The sequence below is a fragment of the Podarcis muralis genome, chromosome 6, assembly GCF_964188315.1.
Source record: "Podarcis muralis chromosome 6, rPodMur119.hap1.1, whole genome shotgun sequence".
NCBI classification, from domain to species: Eukaryota; Metazoa; Chordata; class Lepidosauria; order Squamata; family Lacertidae; genus Podarcis; species Podarcis muralis.
The window spans coordinates 15,682,355-15,701,794 of record NC_135660.1 but is presented as its reverse complement, the minus strand read 5'-3'; the positions used below and the strand labels follow the sequence as shown (position 1 = coordinate 15,701,794).

Genomic DNA, 19,440 nt, shown 5'->3' with positions numbered 1-19,440 from the left:
TTAATTTAGCCCACACTAAACTCAACGTGTTATTAGTAACTGACGTTATCCACCTGTAAAAGTTATGGACACTTATGCTCAAACATTATTATTGATTAAGCCTCTAATTGGTATTCTGCAAAAATTTCCTGTTTTAAGAGATCTGGCAAAATCCACACAAGTACAACCCATGAACATTAAGTTATTCTTGCAAAGCACAATGTCAGGGGGTCACCATAGAGCTTCTTCAATGGCAAATTTATATTTATGTGTTTGCTATAATAGTTGTTTTTCAAACTATTAATGCACTGAGATTCTGTTGCGGACAATTTTTAAAATGGAAGCTTCTGCTCCTCCAGCTATTTGCATGTAAATGTGATCACACAGCTGCATTCCTAACTTTCCGAGAACCAACATGGCAACTTAAGCTGGGTTAAAAGAAAGCACTTTGTTTCGCTACTTACCGATGTCTCCGACATACTTGACTGCTGAGTGACACTGCCATTGGGGGATGCGCACTGCCTCCCACCTGACAGGTTTGCCTAAATAGCAAGCACATCTGTCAAATGTGTCATTTACACTGCAATAAAAAGTATTTAAATAATGTTGAATATGATAAATTGAACATCTAGGCTCAATGGCATTTGCTAGGCAGTCCAATGCCCACATGAAACCCACAATGGTTTTCTCTGTGGCCCGCAGTCTCTTTAACCCTGCGGCCAACTCTCTACTTTTTAAGAGGCTGCCAAGTGCCGGATCTGTTATTTTCACTGTCCTGTCTAGAGACCCCAATGAAAGCTTTAGTTAGATGATGGGGCAGGTCCTGTTTAAAAGTCACACATATTCAAAAGAGGATCTAGTTATTGTTTATTAGATCAAACTTCAAAGAGCACGAGACTCTTAATTTCAGGGTTGTAGGCTCGAGCCCAAGTTGGGCAAAAGATTCCTGCACTGCAAGGGTTTGGACTAGATGACCCTCGTGGCCTCTTCCAATTACACAATTTGATGACTCTTACAATTTTGTGAAGGGCTACGCCCCATGGCAGCCATTTTGTGGGAGAAGCAACAACACTTCCAAATGCTCACAAGGCCCAGAAAGGTTAGAGACCCATGATTCATGGGAATGTCACAACCAAGAATGTGATATCAGGCTAAAAATGGAGCATTAAATATACATCTCTGATGATTTTGCAAATATTAATTTGATTATTTTGAAGTAGCTGCCGAACTAGCTTAGTCTTCTGTTCCAGATACCCTCTTTATAACATAAAATTGCAAAGTTGAAAAGTCTTTTAAAAATATATCCCCTTGGACACAACAACACGGTATTGGTTGGCGGTATGATGATCTAGAAGGAGAGAACACTGTCCCTTTTCCCTAGCTTAGCCTCATGCTGCCAGGTAAAATTGTGAACCGAAGCTCTCGCTGATGATTAAAAAACCTGGGGTAAAAAAAAAAATCTGTCAAAAACTGTAATTAAGACGAAAGCAGTATCCTGATAATGCATTTTGTGGCACTTTAAGCTTAATTCCCAGATGGTTGCTGTATTTTCTATTTCAGTCTCACCTGTGGGACACTGGCCAGGCTCTGGAACTGGGTGCTACTTAAATGCTGTTGTTGCAAAGCAGCTGTTTGTAACATGAGATGCTGTTGCTGAGCTGCATACATCTGCTGAAGATACTGCGCTGCTGAGCTTGGCGGGCGATGCAAGGCCTGCTGAATAACCTGTGGATTTTAAAGTAACATCATCACAGGGACAGAAATAGAAAACGTGCTGATGCTAGCACATTAAACCATTCAAGAACCTGCGGCTGGTCAGATATACAGGATGCATTTAAAATCAACATATTTCAACTCAATAGTGACCAGTAGTACACTACGACTGCCATAAATTACTTTATGGATGTTACCGAAAAAGCTGATTTCTTCTTCCACAAAAGGACTTCCCCTCCTCCTCCACTCCCTGCCCCCCCCCCCCACTTTGAAAGAGGCTTAGTTGACTGTCAGCTTCTGGAAGCCCCTTTCAAAGCACCATCTCATGGGGCATATTGAAAGGGGCTCTGCAAGTGTGGGGCAAAACCATCATCTGAGGTCTCACCCACCTGTTGAATCTGGAACAGGTTGGAGAAATAAAGATCTGGATTGCCAGCCAGATCCAGTTCCCTATCAGATATACAGAAATCACCATTGCTTGTCAGGGCTTTTGAATCCTCCGTATTTTTATTATTATTATTGTCAACTACAAAATACCTGCACAGCATGTCGATCTGCACCACTATAGACAGATATCTGAGGTGGCTGAGTACGGGAAGGGGAGGATGTGGTGGTGATAGTAGTTGTGCATGTAGAACATGTTGTTGTGCTCGGTTCATTCTCCATAGCTGTGAAATTATTCTTCCACCTGGTAAGGAAAAACAAAAGAAGAACCAACGGCTCAAGGTAAGCAACATCCTAGTGTTTGGAAACCAGAGAGGAACATAGAAGCTCGTGTGATTCGAATAAGAAAGTGTGCTGGGCATTGACATGGGAAATGCAAGTTCAAATCGTGGGTGATCCAAGAATGCAAGTTACAATCGCTTGCTTGCAGCTCTGCATTTGCAGAACAAGAAAATGGCTTGCCTCAAAAGACTGCTGTGGCTTTTACTTCAGGAAGGAAATCACACCCATTTGAAGACTGAGAGAGGGTGTTACCAGAGTAAGCTATTCAAACTAGTAATTACTGAGTAAGTTTATTTCAGAGTCATAATATTAAAGAAACAAAGTGAAGTTGCCTTATTAATTTGCACTGTACACCCAAAAAGTAACAAATAAAGAACTATTCCAGTTCTTCTGAGCCTAGACTACCTCAAAACCTTTTTTAAAAATCCAGAAGGGATTTGCACTTGATTGGGAATTCTAGATTCTCGCATGGTTCCAATTTCTGAAAATGGAGCATTTAAGAGCATTTTATTTGACCAAATTCATGCCTGCTGTCTTAAGAAATGCCTTTATGGAGCTCAGATGAAGTGATGCCCACAGCAGTCTTGGATAGCCACTACAATAAGGTTGTTAATCTGCCCTTTATATCAGGATCCAAGATATCAATTCCTGAAACCTTTGCTAATTCATGGAAGCAGGCTTACTATGGCAGAAATGGTTTGCTTTCTTTTGTATGACGCTAACAGATCTGTGACACATAAAGAGGCGCTTTCTGCTCTGGCTGAAAGAAAGATTGGAAAAAGAGAGGTAGACAATATTGCAATAAATTGCACTGGAGATTCAGAGGTCTAATGGAAGTTAAACTTAGTATGAGCTAGCAGATGATACTTAAGAATTCTTACTTCCTTTCTTTAAATCACTGATGCATTGCATTATGCAACTGTTATATGCTGTATGTTATGATTTGCAGTTTGGCAAACTGTAATGAAATTGTTATGGCCTTTGGTTAATGCAATACATTCTTTGATATGGATTGACCTTTTAAAAAATCATATTGCCTTAAAATATGATAAAGCAGATACTGCTATTAACTTGCATATGCTGGATGAATCACCCCATTGTAGTGCTGGATTTAGAGGAGACATTTAAATTTCTCCTTTCAGTCTAGCACTATGATGGGGATGAGTGTGTGTGTGTGTGTGTGTGTGTGTGTGAGAGAGAGAGAGAGAGAGAGAGAGAATGTGTGTAGTGTGCTGTGAAATGGACAGTACTGTGTACTTGCATATATGGTGAATGCTGTTAGTGCTGTATGTGTGGCAAGTATGTCTGTGTGCTGCATGAGTGCAAGAGTGCCTTTGGTGCTGGCACACCTGTACAATACACCATGTGAAAGAATATAGATCATTTAACACATAACTCAGCGAGTAACTCAGATACACCTCAGAACGTACACCCAACCAGGAGCTCCAGTTAAACTCAGCTGACAGATGTGCCTGTATCATACGTGTATTCTAAACTACCTGTCTGATGTATCCACACTACAGATTTAAGTATATACTTGAAAAGTAAGAGGTATAACACGAGCAGCAACCCTAGCTGTTCATAAATGGATACCAAGCAGCACGAGCCAATCACTTTGATGGGACCTGCTGGCTAGCATAGTCTATTAAATATAGCTGAAAATTCCGATTTCCAATTTATAAATTCAGACTCTGTCTAGAAAACACAATTTTCCAGTTTGCACCTCTTTGGTATCTTATGCTTATCTAAGTCCTGTATACAGAAAAACAGAAAACTACAGAATTCCTACACTTTTATTAACATTTCAAATTTTATACTACTAAGTCAAGAAAGCTGTTTCTTACTAGTTATAAACATATACATTATATATTACTCTCTACACACCAGCAACTACCAGTCTGCTCATTTCTTTAAAAATCTATACATTATCTTCTTGCATTAAGCCTCAGCATATATGGAAACACTGGTCCAAGGTTGTTTATAAATCTGTTCTTCCCAAGGAGCAGAGAAAGGTGTTCGCCTCAGGACCGCCTATGAGGAAGGATGGGCAATACACTGTGGCCTTTTGAACCTGGGCTTTGTGCATTTGTTTTTCCAGAGACTCTATAACCAAAGGCTGTAACTGAGTGAATGAGGCTAAACAAGCTGATGTTGAATCCGGATAAGATGGAAGTGATGCTTCTGGGTAATCTTACTGCTCTAACAAGGGATGTGTTATGCCTGCGATAGATGGGCTGGTAATCTCTCCATCTGACCAGAGGGGTACCTTTGGATCAGGACACAGCGGTGGTAATGGCCAAAAGTGTATTATCAGGCTCTGACTTGTTTTCAGAGCACTGTTCCACAATTTTGTTTTATGTGGGTTAGGGTTGAAGCTGACTCAGAAGCTACAGTTGGCTCAGGAGGTCTGTAGCATACCTTCTGATAAATATGGGAATGCAAGACATATTGTATACAAGATGAAAACATCAGCTTCAAAGAGTGGGACCATTTTTTCTGCAATTGTCTCAAGGCTGTGGAATGGTCTCCCTAGCAAAGTCAAAAGCCGCTCTCCTCTCATTCTGGAGGGAATGCAAAACTTGCATCCTAGTGGAATTTGGCTGCTTCTTGTTTGTACACAGCAATAATTATGTTTAATGGTGAATTAAACTTTTTGATGCATATTTGTTTTATTGTTTTCCAAATTCGGTTTTATCTTGTTTAACGTAACAAAACTTAACATTTGGATAGCACTTTCAAGTGTTCAAAGCACTCCACGTGAATAATTAAGTGCTAACCCTTGCAAAAATAACAAACGCTGTCAGTATTATTATACCCCCACATAGCAGGTGGGGTGGCCGAGATAAGAGCGGCTTCCCTAAGGCCACCTACTGCGAGTTCATGGAAAAGGCAAGAGTCAACTTAAGAGACTTCCTGTTTCGTAGCTCCGTCACGACACCAGCACCTCCCGCATGTCGCTTGGGATGATTGGGGGTGGGGCGTGAATAATTTAAATAAATAAAAACGCACAGCCTGCAGAATCACAGAGCTGGAAGGGACCCCGATACCTAGTCCCACCTCCTGCAATGCAAGAATATTTTGCCCAAAGTGGGACCTTATGTTCTACCGACTGAGCTATTCCAACAGCGGCAGCTTTTCCCCAGAGCAAGAGGGGCCGAGCTTGGTGCAATCCGCACCTGTTGGATTTCCACCTGCCAAGAGTTTTTCATCCATTTTGCAGAGGGAGAAGCCGCTCTGCCCTAACCACTAACACACGCCGCAGGAAAATGCGTAGACACGGATAGATATACAGAAAGATGGATATAGAACTGAAGGGAGCACCAGCTTCCAGCCAGACAGCAGGGCCCAACCTCCCGCTCCCCTCCCGTCCTTAGGCTGGGCCAGGGCACTCCAGGGGTCGTCCAGCCGAGGCAGCCCTCGGTCTTCGCTGCCTGCCCTCAGAGCGAGGCAGCGCCAGGAGAAACCGGTGTCTGGGCCCAGGACCTTCCCCACTCCCTACCTGACAAAGCCCAAGGGGAGGCTGGGGCCGCCACCCGCGGGCCCCGGAGCCAGCAGTCGCCGCGCAGCAGCAGCAACCCCTCAGCAGGCCTCTCCTTTCCCCGCGCACAGCGCCGCCCGCCCGCGAGAAGACGCGCCCGCTTGGCGTACAGACCCTTCACACCGCTTCCGCCATGTTCTCGCCTCCCTCACAGGGAGGTACCGCGCATGCGCCCCTCGGCCGGACTCGGCTCGCGCCAAAAGGTCGCGGCGTAGGAATGGGTCGCGCGAGGGTTCTTTCGGCGCCGCTTCGGCCGTCGCTTTTGAAGCGCGAGCCTCTTTGTGTAGACATATGCTGGGTATACAGTTGTGTAAGGCGGCGGTGCGGGTTGCGGGGAGGCAAAAGGATTCGGAGGAGTGTTTTTTTGTTTAGTTTAGGGAAAGGGATGTCTAACAGCGAACGCTGTACATGTCTACTCGGAGGTATGTCCTATTGATTTCAGGTAAGCGGGTGCAGGGTTGCAGTGTGCAGGGGGAAGTGGTAGAGGCTTTTAAAAACTAGTATGAGGTTGTGGACTAAGAAGAGGATGAAGACGACGAAAAAGAGTTTGGATTTGATATCCTGCTTTATAACTACCCGAAGGAGTCTCAAAGCGGCTAACAATCTCCTTTCCCTTCCTCCCCCACAACAAACACTCTGTGAGGCAAGTGGGGCTGAGAGACTTCAGAGAAGTGAGACTGGCCCAAGGTCACCCAGCAGCTGCATGTGGAGGAGCGGAGACGCGAACCATGTTCACCAGATTAGGAGTCTAGACAGAGCTGCATTCCTATACATACTTGCCTCGTGTGAAAGTCTCACTAAATAGGATTTGCTTCCGAGTAGACATGCATAAGAGAACACATAATATTAAAACTCGCGGCAGGCTAATGAAACTAACTGTGTGCCCTTGTACCCCTGCTTGTGAGTTTTCCTTGAGGCATCTAGCTGCCTAGTGTGGTTCATATATATATTCTAAGTACTAATTAAAATACTTTCATAATATTCAAATTGTTATTATGCACACATTTAGTTGGGCTAACTGAAAAGTCTATAATGCAGCAGATGCTCTTAATGTATGCAGTATGATCGCTGCTAGCTGCAAAAGCAGCTGAGATATTAAAAAATGGGTTGTCAATTACGGTATCTCAAATGTGCTACCTGTTCATGCAAAAGTCCTCAAGCTAAGGTGGCTGAGCAGGCGTGGGAAGCCTTTGGTCTTTCAGATGTTGATGAACTACAACTCCCATCATCCCTGGCCATTGGCGTGTTGGAGACATGTTGGAGCTGATGGCAGTTGCCCTTCAGTAACATCTGGAGGACCAATGGTTGTCTACACCCAACTTGCAGCAATGTAACATAAGCTCCTTTTTGTGTGATTATCAAGTGCAATTCACTTCATGTTTTATATTTTTTAATTTGTATTTGTTTATTAAATTTGTATACCGCCTTTCATCCAAATATTACGTGGATGTCCACAATATAAAATGAAAACACAAAATTCATAAAATAAAAACCCATAACTCCCCCTCCCACAAACATATTTAAAAGGCCATAGAATATTAATCAAAGGAGTAAATCCCTATGTTCAATGGGACTTACTACCAGGAAAATAGGAGTGCATTGTTAAATACTGTTTTGCTTCTTGTGATTTGAAGTGGGAATAATACGGGGCTCATTTGCTGGCATATTTTTTTTTCCATTCAAAAAAAGGAAGTCCAAAGATTGAATGCTCAGAGCTTTCTACTGTAAACGAGCTCTAATAGTTCAGTTTCTCATTCATCCAAAGTGCACTGCTGACATTTCCAGTCCAGCTAAAGACAAATCCCTAATCCTCAAACAAGCCTAAACGCGTTTGTGCACATACTTGTAAATGTTTGTAACCCTGTTTGGTGTCCTCATGCATCGCAGCGTCATAAATCTCCTCCAAGCTGTAAAATCGGCGCAAGTGTCAGAACGCGCAGGCACGACAAAACACCTGGCACTTGCACAGCGCCGCCCGCCAGCTGCCTTTGAAAACTCCATTACCCAAAATTCTCCGCGGCGCAGGTACCCCTAGCACTCGGAAGTGTCCACCGGATGCTATGGCCGGTACCAACCTATCATGAGGCTCTGCGGAAGTTTCGGTTTAATATGGCTAGTGTCGGAGTTGAGGTCCGACTCTGCAGCGTTTTGCCCAGTATTTAATGCCCTTGCGTGGTGGTACAACCCATTCGCTAGGCACGAAAGAAGCCGGGGTCGAGGCCAGGCCAGACAACGAGCCTGTCCCCAGTCTCTCAGCCTCTGGAAATGAATGGCCTCCGTTTACGCACAGACCTATCCGGGGTGTCCCCTAGCGCTTAAGAGATGGCGTCGTCCCTCTCCCCCGCCCCCCCATAAGTCTTGAGAAATAGTTTATCCCACAATTCCTTCGGGTCGCTTCCGCTCGGGAAGCTCCGCGCGTTCTGGGAGGAGGGTGGGAAGTATGGAGTAGGAACGGAACCTTCTCCCTCGCGCACGCGCGCTGAGGCGGCTCGAGCCGAGCGTACGTTGGAGCGGCTCGAGGGAGGGAGCGGCGGCTGGCTGACGGGGGTCGGGCGGGAAAGGGAAGAGTTGTGAGGCGGCGGCGGGTGCGCGCAGCTCGCTCGCTCCCTCCTCCTCTCCTCTTCTTTTTCTTCTTCTCCTCCCGCTCTTCCCCCTCATTTCTTCCTCTGCCTTCCGCAGCTCCGGGGTGGGGCTGGCAGAGCCGGCGGGCGGGGCCGGGCAAGGCGAGGGGGCGATGCCGACTCAGCGCGAGAGCGGCAGCAACAGCGGCGGCGGGAACAGCATGTCTCTCCCGGGCCTGGGAGGAGGAGGCGGCGGGGGCGGCTCCGGGGGTCTCGGTGGCCCCGGCGGGGACAGCGCCCACCAAGTCCGCGTCAAGGCTTTTTACAAGGGGTGAGTAATTGGCTTGGAGGAAAGCCGGTGGGGGGGGGGCGGGAGACCGACGAGACTATAGACTGAGTAATGTGTGGGGCGGTTGGGGGGGGGGTTTAGGGCGTTATACTGGGGTTGTGGGGAGGATGAGGCGAATGGAGTGGCAGAGGCGCGCCGCCCTCCCTTACGAGAAATCATTCAGTCATATAGATCAGCTGTCGGTTCAGGAGCGAAGCAGCTCTTGTTCCACACACACAGTTTAATTCGCGGGGTTTTATTCGATGCAAGCGGAGCCCACTGGCTTCGGGAGACGGAAAAGAAGAAAAGGTCGGACCTGACCTTCGCGAAGTTGCCAGTCATAGGTACCCTCCTGTTCAGAAGCACCATACAACCCAAGTACAAGTTGCTTGGGCTGGAGGAAACGGGGAAGGAGGGTTGTCTCCCTGCCCTGCTTGATGACATATGGCCGAGTGCGGTTGGACATTGAATGCTTTACCAAATTGGATGCTTCGTCCCCTCCGCAGCCTTGGATTTCCAGGTGTTTTCCAGGTGCAGCTCTCATTATCCAGAGCCAGTATAGCTAGTGATCGAGGACGAAGGGAGCTGTGATCCAGCAGCTTGGCTGAGGCGAGATCCAAGGTGGGGGAGCAGAGTCCTTTTCTTGTATTTTCATGAAGTGCAGAGAGTGCCGGAGTTGTATGTCCTGGTTTTGGGGATAGGGAAGAAATGGGCTACACACATGGTAGGCAAATCTTTCACAAGGTGGAGGATTCAGGGATTAAGATACCTGGGAAGAGAGTCTGTAGGAATGGGAAATGGCCAGTGGCGTAAATTTCAAGTGTATAGAATGAGATGCAGGTTGCTGCCAATGTGAGGGGGTTTGCACGCTTTTGACTTCTATCTGCTGGGTAGCTATGAGAGGTTGGGTGGCAGCACATTATCTATTCTAGGCATGGAAATTGTAGCGACAGTTATTATGGGAAGGGCACTGGGGGTTTAATTACTGGGGGAAGAATGTTGGGAAAAGGTAAGATTTATTGCGCCTAGCATGGGGAGCAAATAATGATTCTACAGTAAGGTGATGTGTCTCATGTTCACTGCTCAGGATGCATCTGTGAGGTACAAGAGAGTGCTGTATTGTTATGGGGGAGGGGAACCATGAGTAGGAGGATTGCTCATAGGGTGAGAGAAGCATGCAGAGATCAGAATTCCAAAAATGAAGCACTGAAGCTGTGGGAGTGTAGAGCTTCATGAAAGTATTTAAGGAAGTGGATGGAATCTGTGCCATCTTTTGAAATAGAGGGCAACTCAGAAAATAGAGAAAATACAGAAAATAAGGGGCATTTAGCAAATTTAGGAATATGGATTGAAGCTAGACTGTATAAGCTGAATTACCAGCAGTATACATGGTGCAGTAAATTGTGGTTCTCTATTTATGCTTCATACCAGCTGAATGTGGATTGTTTGAATTTTTCTTGGTAGATGTGGCAGTGCATTATACAGTCTCTCCCCTCCCCCAATTTTTGTTGTCTTTTTCTGTGTAGTCACTTGTCTGCAGTAAAATATATTGCAGGTAAGTGATGTATGTCTTGGAAATGTGTGTGAAGGAAATCCATAGGTATTTCAGTTTTTAAAGAAAAAAATCTGCCCTGCTCTTCACCCCATAGTTGCAGTGCAGATTACATCATTTCCAGGGCATATAATAGCAGACCAGTTTCACAGTTCAACAAGAACACAGTTAAAATTCAACAATACAAAATTCATATAAAACTAAAAGCATATTTTAAAGCTGGATGAGCTTCAGTAGGTTAGTTCTTTTGCTAGAGAATACTGATCAAAATTAATATAGATCTGAATAGGAGCTGGTTCTTGAAACTGAATTTTTGAGATTTTCTTTGCTAGAGTTCTGTTAGTATATCTTGCAATGCCAATAGTAGAGGTACTGGTTCAGTAAAATAATGTAAGTACTGTAGCAGTGTATAAGAAAGACCACAGAATTGAGTTGTTGGCAAAGATTTTGTTCTGTGGGTGGTGTGTAACTACAGAGTACTTGGAGAACATGATTGCAGCATGCATGAAGCTACGGAAGCATTCCTCCCTGATTTGGTTTGTTTCCCTCTCCCTGGCATCTAGAACTAAAGATAGAAAAGGAGGAATTTGCTTCTTTTGAATATGGTCAATTTTTGTATACTTATAATAACACAGAGTATTTAAGAATATTTTGGTTAGGTAGAAAGGATTCTAGTATTGATTTCACTTTCAATTTTTAGCCATTGTTCTCACAGCTGTGGAACAAAGGTGTGCATACCGCAGGGTTTGGGGATCTGTGGTTGGTTAAAGAGAAGTTGCTATCCCACTTTGGAATCGTAGAATTGTAGAGTTGGAAGAGATCCCAAGGGTCATCTGGTCCAACTCCCTGCAGTGCAGGAATCTTCAAGAATTGAGATAATTCTTGACTGTTTGACTTAATACTCAGAAGTATCAGTTATTGTGACACAAGGAGTTAAGATGATTTGCTCGCTAGATCTCACATGATGGGATTGTTTTTAAGAGGATTTTACTCTTGTCAGAGTTTTCAGAAGCTGATCAAGTAGACCAGCTTTACCCAACCTGATGCCTTCTAAGATGATGTTGGACTATCATCCCTGACAGTTGGCCAGCAGCATCTAAAGGGGACAGATGAAGACTGAAACAGACCCTTCCAATTATGAACCCTTTGTATTACTCCTACTTTCATATTATAGGGCCAGCTATACTTTCTCTTACCACGTAAGCAGTCCAAAACTGACAGTGGCCACATGCAAGTTCTGCAGTAAAGCACCCTCTGTTTCTGATTTACAGATTATGATTATTAGAGGGATCTTTTTCTGAGCACAGTATATGTTTGGGCTGATGGGTTTCAGTAAATTCTCTTTCATTGTGTTCATCAAATCCATTTACTAATTGCTATTGGTAAAGCCCATGTGACGTTCATATTCTGCAAAACCAAAGTACACAAATGTATAGTGCAAGACTCCAAGACCTTTTGATTATTTTTTAATGTGCTGTAAGCCACTCTGTATGTTTTCTTTTTTTCCATTTTTCTAGAAGTGGCATGGGTAGAATATAAATGTACTTAAATAAAATATCTGGGCTAGTGAGTTCTATTAACTAATTATGTAGACTGACAAAACACTATTTCTTCATCTTAAATATGCCAATACAATTTCAGTACGCGCCTTAAATTGTGATTTTTTAGTGAATGATTTCCCCCTTTTTGCTGTCCTTGTGTTCGTGGGCATCTTTTTACTCCAGTACCTGCCCTGTATTAAATACATTTAGTATTAATTGATTAAATTGGCAAATGAATAAACTAGTTCTGGAGAGAGAAGCATCAATTATTTGTTTTTGTTGTGCATCATCATCATTATAATATTTATTTATATCCCACATTTTTTTTCCTGACAGGGACTCAAAACAGCTTATAGCAGGTATAGTCTTAGAAAGGGCATTTCACATTGTGAGAGTCCAGTAATGTGTATTCTATGATGACACTTGCCACTCTGGTTTTTTAAAATACTTGTGTTTAGAATAAACAATAACAGCCCTGCTTTACAAGTGGGAACACCCTTTTAATTTAAAAAAACAAGTAGATACTGTGGATCACAAAACTATGTTTTGCCTGTTCACAGTTTTGAAGAAAAATGTATGCGTCATGGAACACATTCATGTCTGCTCTCATCTGCTGCTTTGAGAAAAATAATCACATTTTTTCAGACAGTGGTAACTGGATGAAGTTTTATTCTGTGAACGTCTCCTGGCAGCATCAGGCTTTATCACACAGCTGGTTCTGTGTATCCTGATACAGGTTCCTGGTCAACTAGGCTTAGTTGTTAAATAGGCTTTCTCTAATATTTTTTTTTTAATGCTTCTATTCCCTACACTTGGATACTTTGGATAACTATTAAAATCCAGCTGCTTAGTAGGTCTGTGGAATTCAAATAAAGATAAAGCTCAGAGCTCTCAACAGTGTGATCATTTTTGTTCTGCATTATTAACCTAAGGCTAAGCAGTAAGTCCATGTCCAGTGATTATATATTGCAAAACATGGGACGAATGGAGGCGAGTGACACTGAAATGGGAAAAACAAGAGAAAGAATTTGAGTAGCTAAATGTTCTATTGCTATTCACTGCATTTAAATAGAAACATTTACATTTATTTCTCACCTTTGATTTCTATTGTGCCTAGTATGTAGAGGCCACCTGGAGCCACAGTTTTAAGCTTTCTCCAGAAGAGTAGGCATCTTTGCCACGTTACAGATCATCAAAAGAATGTTGTACCACGAACTTTTTAAATCAACAACATATTTAATTGGTTCGTAAAACGGTCTGAAGAACAGCCGTTGAGCTAATTATTGGAGGATGACCACTTTGTTTTTCTGCCACTCTCCTTGTTGTCTTCCAGTTGTGCTGTTTTCCTTAGGGCTAGGGTCTCGAAGGAAATATTGACAGTAATGGCCATTCTACTGCTTAATTTGTGTGTGGTTTGCTAGCTTTCTGCTTTAAAAGACTAGTATTTTTGTGTTTTTATCCTGTAAGCTGCCCTGCGATCCTCAGATGAAGGGCAGTATATAATTTAAATAAATAAATAAACTAGATCTTTAAAAGAGTCAGACCTGCATACTCAACTGAACAAGACTGTGTCCAGTTGTGTGTGTTATGCTGATCAGCTGGCCATTGATGTGGCTCAGCTTCATTGTCTTACATCTCTGGATGTTGATAATGAGGAACAAGTGGTATAAAACTATAACATGGTGGTTCTTAACTCTAGTATTGATAAATAAGGTAGACAGAAACTATACTTCTACTTGTTTTTTTTAATATAAAATGGAGATCACTACCATTTATGGTGGGAATGGTCTAGTATTGGGAGAAAGTTAAATTGATGGTTAATATAAAATTCTATTAGGAAATTATGTTTGATCCAATGTTATATGGAGGGGCCAGTTCCTCGAGTGTGCAAATAAGTGGTGTCTTAAAATTTTACTGCAGGTATTTTTGTGTGGTGCTAGTCAGTTCAAATTCTCATTTTTTTCCCCATTGGTAAAAGACTAGCTTATTAAGATAGTGGATTTGGGCATTATAGACAAATTAACATATTTTGTAATGAAATAACGAAACAGAGCTACTTCAGAGTTAATTGGAATCTTTATCTGAATACTGTAAAAATGATAAAATTTATTGAAATGAAAGACAATACTCAAGATTTTGTTTTTAAGGTAAGAAGTTTCTTGTGGTAAAATAAAAATGTTCTTATGTTTTCTAATTGCATATAAGTTATTCATTCATTCATTTAATTTATGAATCACTTTCCATTTATGAATTGCTTTCAAATACAATACAGATACAGACTGGGATTAAAAATTATGGAAGTTGTTTAGATTTTATTTAGGAAAATTAATTCGTTAAAAGAAGGTTAATGTGCATTCCTTGTTCTGTCTCTGAACATAGTTTATGGTAACTGAAGTAAATATTTGTGGAATGTGCTCCTGTCTCTAGCTTCCTTGAGAATTTAGGTTGCAAGGCAGTGTGTATGGGTTTTACCCAATGACTGATTTAGATCTATTATGAGTAGAACTAATGTTGGATATATTCCTGTATAAATATTTTAAATAAAAAGTCTAGTGACCTCTTAAATTTATAGTACTGCTTTTGTTGATGATAAAAATTAGCTTTATTAGAACTTTACTGAACTAACCTTTCAGCTCTAAGACCAAGCCTGTTGCTGACCTTGTAATCATAGTTTAAGTAGGAATCTGTTTTTAGGGCTCTCACTAAGGTAACTATAAACCTCTGTATTCACAGTAGGCTTTCCCAGATAGCTTTCTTAGAACTGTATGCCTTATCTGGCAGACAAGATAGAGGAAAGCACTTCTTGACCACATCACACAATCACTACAGAACTTCAGTGTTTTAATAATATTACTTCTTCAAGAATTAGAGAACTAAGAACACTTGCATTTGCCTCATTCATAACAAAAGGGGCTTGAAAGAAATATTTTAAAGTTTTTATTTCTAGTTAACCATAGAGTCAAAACAGTTGGAAGGTTAAGTAAGCAAACATGTCAAGTCAAGAAGAGCAAACAAAAAAGCCAAAGGCTTTCTAAGGAGGGACTCTTATTGTGAAAATGCTCTCACCATTGCTCACTAAGCTCAGTCTGCAATTTTAACCCTACTTACCTGGGGATAAAGTCCTTTGATTTCAATAGGACTTCTAGTAGATATGGTTAGAGCTACACTTTTAATGTAATATGCTAGACAAGACCTTCTTCCTAATATAGAGGAATACTTACAGGTGGCGTTCACTGCAAAATTATTTATTTCTATTTGAAAAATGGGACGCGGGTGGCGCTGTGGGTAAAACCTCAGCGCCTAGGACTTGCCGATCGTCAGGTCGGCGGTTCGAATCCCCGTGGTGGGGTGCGCTCCCGTCGTTCGGTCCCAGCGCCTGCCAACCTAGCAGTTCGAAAGCACCCCCGGGTGCAAGTAGATAAATAGGGACCGCTTACCAGCGGGAAGGTAAACGGCGTTCCGTGTGCTGCGCTGGCTCGCCAGATGCAGCTTGTCACGCTGCCCACGTGACCCGGAAGTGTCTGCGGACAGCGCTGGCTCCCGGCCTATAGAGTGAGATGAGTGCACAACCCTAGAGTCTGGCAAGACTGGCCCGTACAGGCAGGGGTACCTTTACCTATTTGAAAAATGGCAGAACTGGATAATAGCTCAGTTGGTAGAGCATGACACTCTTAATCTCAGAATCATGGGTTCAAGCAACACGTTGGGCAAAACTTTCCTGCTTGGTTGGACTAGATGACCCTGATGGTCCCTTCCAACTCTACAATTCCGTGATTCTATGATTCTATGATTTTATCTTCACCCGAAATTCTTAACTGGAAGGAAGTTTAGAAACTCTGAACACTGAATATAAAAGTCTAAGATTTCTAGTCTGAAACACATATATTTGGTGCTTTACAATTTTGTTGGGTCTCTAGAGTGAGACCAGTTTAAACTTTGTTTAAAAACTGTTTAGACGTCTGTTTTGTGTGTTGGATATTGAATGCTGTTGATCTTAAAATGTCAGGCAAGAGTAGTATAACGTTGTCATTTGCAGATTGAAAACTTAAGATGTTTTGTAACTGAGGTCACTAATACATGGGGAATTTTCCTTCAGATATTCTATTAACTTCCACCTGGGACTATGAATGCAGTCTATGGCAGATTAGTACATCTGGAGCTAAAATGAGTCACATAGGGTGTTGGTTCATGATCTTTGCATAAATAGGTTAACAAACTGGAATTACCTTTTGTGGAATTAGTCACAGCAAAAGATGCCATCTTTCCCCCAGAGATGGTTGGCCTATAATGATCGGGATTAAACCTTAAGTCTTACAGTGTTAAATACTTGGATGATAACTAGCATTAGTCATAATCTGTGTAGACATATTGAGCTCAATGCACTTAAATACAGAAGTCCATGGATTTCAGAGTATGGCTATCACCAATTATACTTATAACATGCTTGTCAAATATATGTTGAGCATTCCGTTGAGAAACTTCAAAGAAAAAGGTTGTACAGTTCTCAGCACCTTGTTTAGCAGATAATGTGTGCTTTGCAAGATTCTAGGTAAAGGTAAAGGGACCCCTGACCATTAGGTCCAGTCATGGCCGACTCTGGGGTTGCGGCGCTCATCTCACTTTATTGGCCGAGGGAGCCAGCGTACAGCTTCCAGGTCATGTGGCCAGCATGACTAAGCCGCTTCTGGCGAAGCAGCGCAGCACACGGAAATGCTGTTTACCTTCCCGCTGGAGCGGTACCTGTTTATCTACTTGCACTTTGATGTGCTTTCGAACTGCTAGGTTGGCAGGAGCTGGGACCCAGCAACGGGAGCTCACCCTGTCACAAGGATTCGAATCGCCAACCTTCTGATCGGCAAGTCCTAGGCTCTGTGGTTTAACCCACAGCGCTACCTGCAAGATTCTATATGCATTCAATTCTGACATGTTGTTTATTTGTATATTGTTGCTACACAATAATGCTCCTTTCTAATCTACTATTATGGCCAACTTCATTAGCTATTTTAGCACATCACAATAGCCCAGTTTGTATGTCACATTAAACCAGCATGCTTGTGTATGCTGCTCAAAATTTCTCACTCTGCTTCTCTTCTGCATCTGCTGCGGCTGCTGCACCACTGAGAAACAAGCCAGAGTCCCACTTGTTGTGACATCTGAAACCAGGCTCATGGCTTGTTAGGGGGAAAACATCAAGCCTGCATTCAGACATCTCAACAAGCCAGAATCTGGTGTGTTTATTGGCTCAGTAGGAGTGTTTACCATCATGCTTCTAATTCATGTGGAACCATAGTCTTTTGACTGTGGTTTCTTGAACTGTGGTGACCTGTGTGTTATGTATATGGCTTGGTTTCAATCTGTGGGGAGAGAAAGCAATGGCAAATAACTCATTCCTATTAAACTGGGCTAAAGTTGATACTGTTATTCTAGCTGAATGTGATTATAAATTGTTGCTAATTATTACTGTGGAATAGTCAAATTAATGAACAAGTTCACCAGGTGATTGACTTTCACTCAACATGAGCTAGTTGTTGACTACAGTTTTCACCACTGTAGAATCCTGCTTAAAAATAATTCAGTTCTTGGTTTATGCTGGCTGTACCTCTGCATTAAAAATGGCCATTTGGTAATGATTTAACAGTTGTGTAATGCTTTAGCTAATGGGGCCTCCTGCTGCCACCGCACCGCAGGAGCACGATTTCTGTTCTTATCCTGAAGCAAAGTTCTTAACCTGAAGCACTATTTCTGGGTTAGCGGAGTCTGTAACCTGAAGCGTGTGTAAATTGAAGCGTATGTAACCCAAGGTACTACTGTATTTTAATGCAACACAAACCTATCATGGTGTATAGCCAGACTTGGCTCAGAGATAACAGACCATGGTTTGATACATGAGTAAGTTAGCATAAATTGACAGCTTAACCTAAGTCTCAAGGTTGTTGTGAAGACAAAATGAAGAGGGAGCTCACTGAAGGAAAGGTGAGAGATAATTGTAATAATAAATAATAAGATTTTAAAGCCCCCTTTTAAAAGTTAAAAACTATTTGCAATAAGAGATATGTTTAGGAGGAAATATAGAGGCTACCAGATTTTGTAAAGTTTGTTCTCATTAGTAAACCCCAACCAGTTCAATAGAACTTAGTTAGAAACTAAGCTCTGTTCAATTTATGCCATAGCTATTCTACTGCCAAATCTGCTCAATTATTCCAAATCCTAGCAAGACCAACAGTCTTACACACCCAACAAGACTGCTAGTGTTTCCTCCACAGTTCATTGTCCCTCTTTTAGCAGCACACTGCCAACACACACACAAAAAACTTCCAAGGACATATTTTGCAATATTATTCACATTTGTTACAAGTGTTTTATAATGTGATTCTTGCAAGTCATCAGAAAGCCATATCTTTCAGAGCCCAGAACAGAGGAGATAGGATCCATCCCATGGTTAAAGTTGACTTTAAAATGCCACTGTACGGGATATTCTTGCCAATTGGTCATTTACATGTATATTTAATATAACACTGTGGTCACATCTCCCAGTTGGTTCAACAACACTTAACATCTCTCACTGGGTTCAACATTTGCATTTCTCAACAATGACTGGAACACATATGAATCCAGTCTGTGTGAGGGTAGTTGAAGTCACCCTAACTACAAAATTTGCCTTTTTGGATGCTTCTGTGAATACATTCTGCATCTCAAGTACGAAATGTGTAGCCATTAATTTTTTTCATCAGACTTGAAAATGTAGGGTACTTAGAGCTTGAGAAAAATATAACATGTATAATTTGTATGGGTCTCTTACAAACAGTTGCTAAGTATCCACATTTTATGGGAAATACTTTTCTATAGTCTCATTAAATACCAGGTATTACTTTCTAAAACCTGAATGATGCAGGAATCAAATTAGTTAAGACAAAATGATAGTCTTGTTAGGCTGCTAACTATTTCTGTGGACCAAGCAGTGTTGTAGAAATCACGAGCACCTTAACAGTTGAGGTTGATATATAAAACAGAAGTTCTTTTTCAGTCATGTGCCGGTGTGTTGCTTAGAAACTGAACTTTTGTACCAGGCCTGGCTTAGATAGCAGGATAGACATTAAGAATAACGCATTCAAGACTCAAACATACAGGTAAACGAATGCATGTTCATTGACAGATGGAAGCAAACAGAGTTGATGCAATATAAATAGGTCCTTAGTTCTGAAATTAATAGACCATTTGTTTGGACTCTTTCCAGTGACATTATGATAACCTACTTTGAACCTTCCATCTCTTTTGAGGGATTGTGTAACGAAGTTCGAGACATGTGCGCCTTTGATAATGAACAGCTTTTTACCATGAAGTGGATCGATGAAGAAGGTAAGATGATACAAAGCAGAACTACATATAATACTAGTATCTTCTACCCAGTGCTTTTTTCTGGGGGGAAGCAGGGGTACATATACCCCTAAACATTTTGTGAATCTAAGTATGGCCTCATTAAGGGGCAGTATTTCAATATGAGT

The 19,440-nt window shown here is 42.1% G+C and overlaps 2 protein-coding genes across 8 annotated transcripts in view; one reads left to right on the top strand and one right to left on the bottom strand.

Annotated features, from left to right (window-relative positions):
• PHC3 (polyhomeotic homolog 3) overlaps window positions 1-6,134 on the bottom strand; it is a 45,713-nt gene extending 39,579 nt beyond the window's left edge. For 4 of the 7 annotated variants that reach the window (XM_028731551.2, XM_028731554.2, XM_028731553.2 and 1 more), the window contains exons 1-4: window positions 5,918-6,108; window positions 2,230-2,380; window positions 1,546-1,704; window positions 444-521 (exon numbers count right to left, since the gene is read on the bottom strand). In XM_028731551.2, coding sequence (XP_028587384.2) covers window positions 444-521; window positions 1,546-1,704; window positions 2,230-2,358 — 366 coding nt within the window. In that variant the 5' untranslated portion in view covers window positions 2,359-2,380; window positions 5,918-6,108. Of the gene's footprint in view, window positions 1-443; window positions 560-1,545; window positions 1,705-2,229; window positions 2,381-5,917 lie in introns of those variants that run through there. The other 3 variants (XM_028731556.2, XM_077929780.1, XM_028731552.2) reach the window with 2 other exon arrangements.
• Window positions 6,135-8,530: 2,396 nt separating this feature from the next.
• The window catches only part of PRKCI (protein kinase C iota), a 36,870-nt gene continuing 25,960 nt past the window's right edge, over window positions 8,531-19,440 (top strand). Inside the window, exons 1-2 of the mRNA XM_028731558.2 lie at window positions 8,531-8,848; window positions 19,173-19,294. Coding sequence (XP_028587391.2) covers window positions 8,691-8,848; window positions 19,173-19,294 — 280 coding nt within the window. The 5' untranslated portion in view covers window positions 8,531-8,690. The remainder of the gene's footprint in view (window positions 8,849-19,172; window positions 19,295-19,440) is intronic.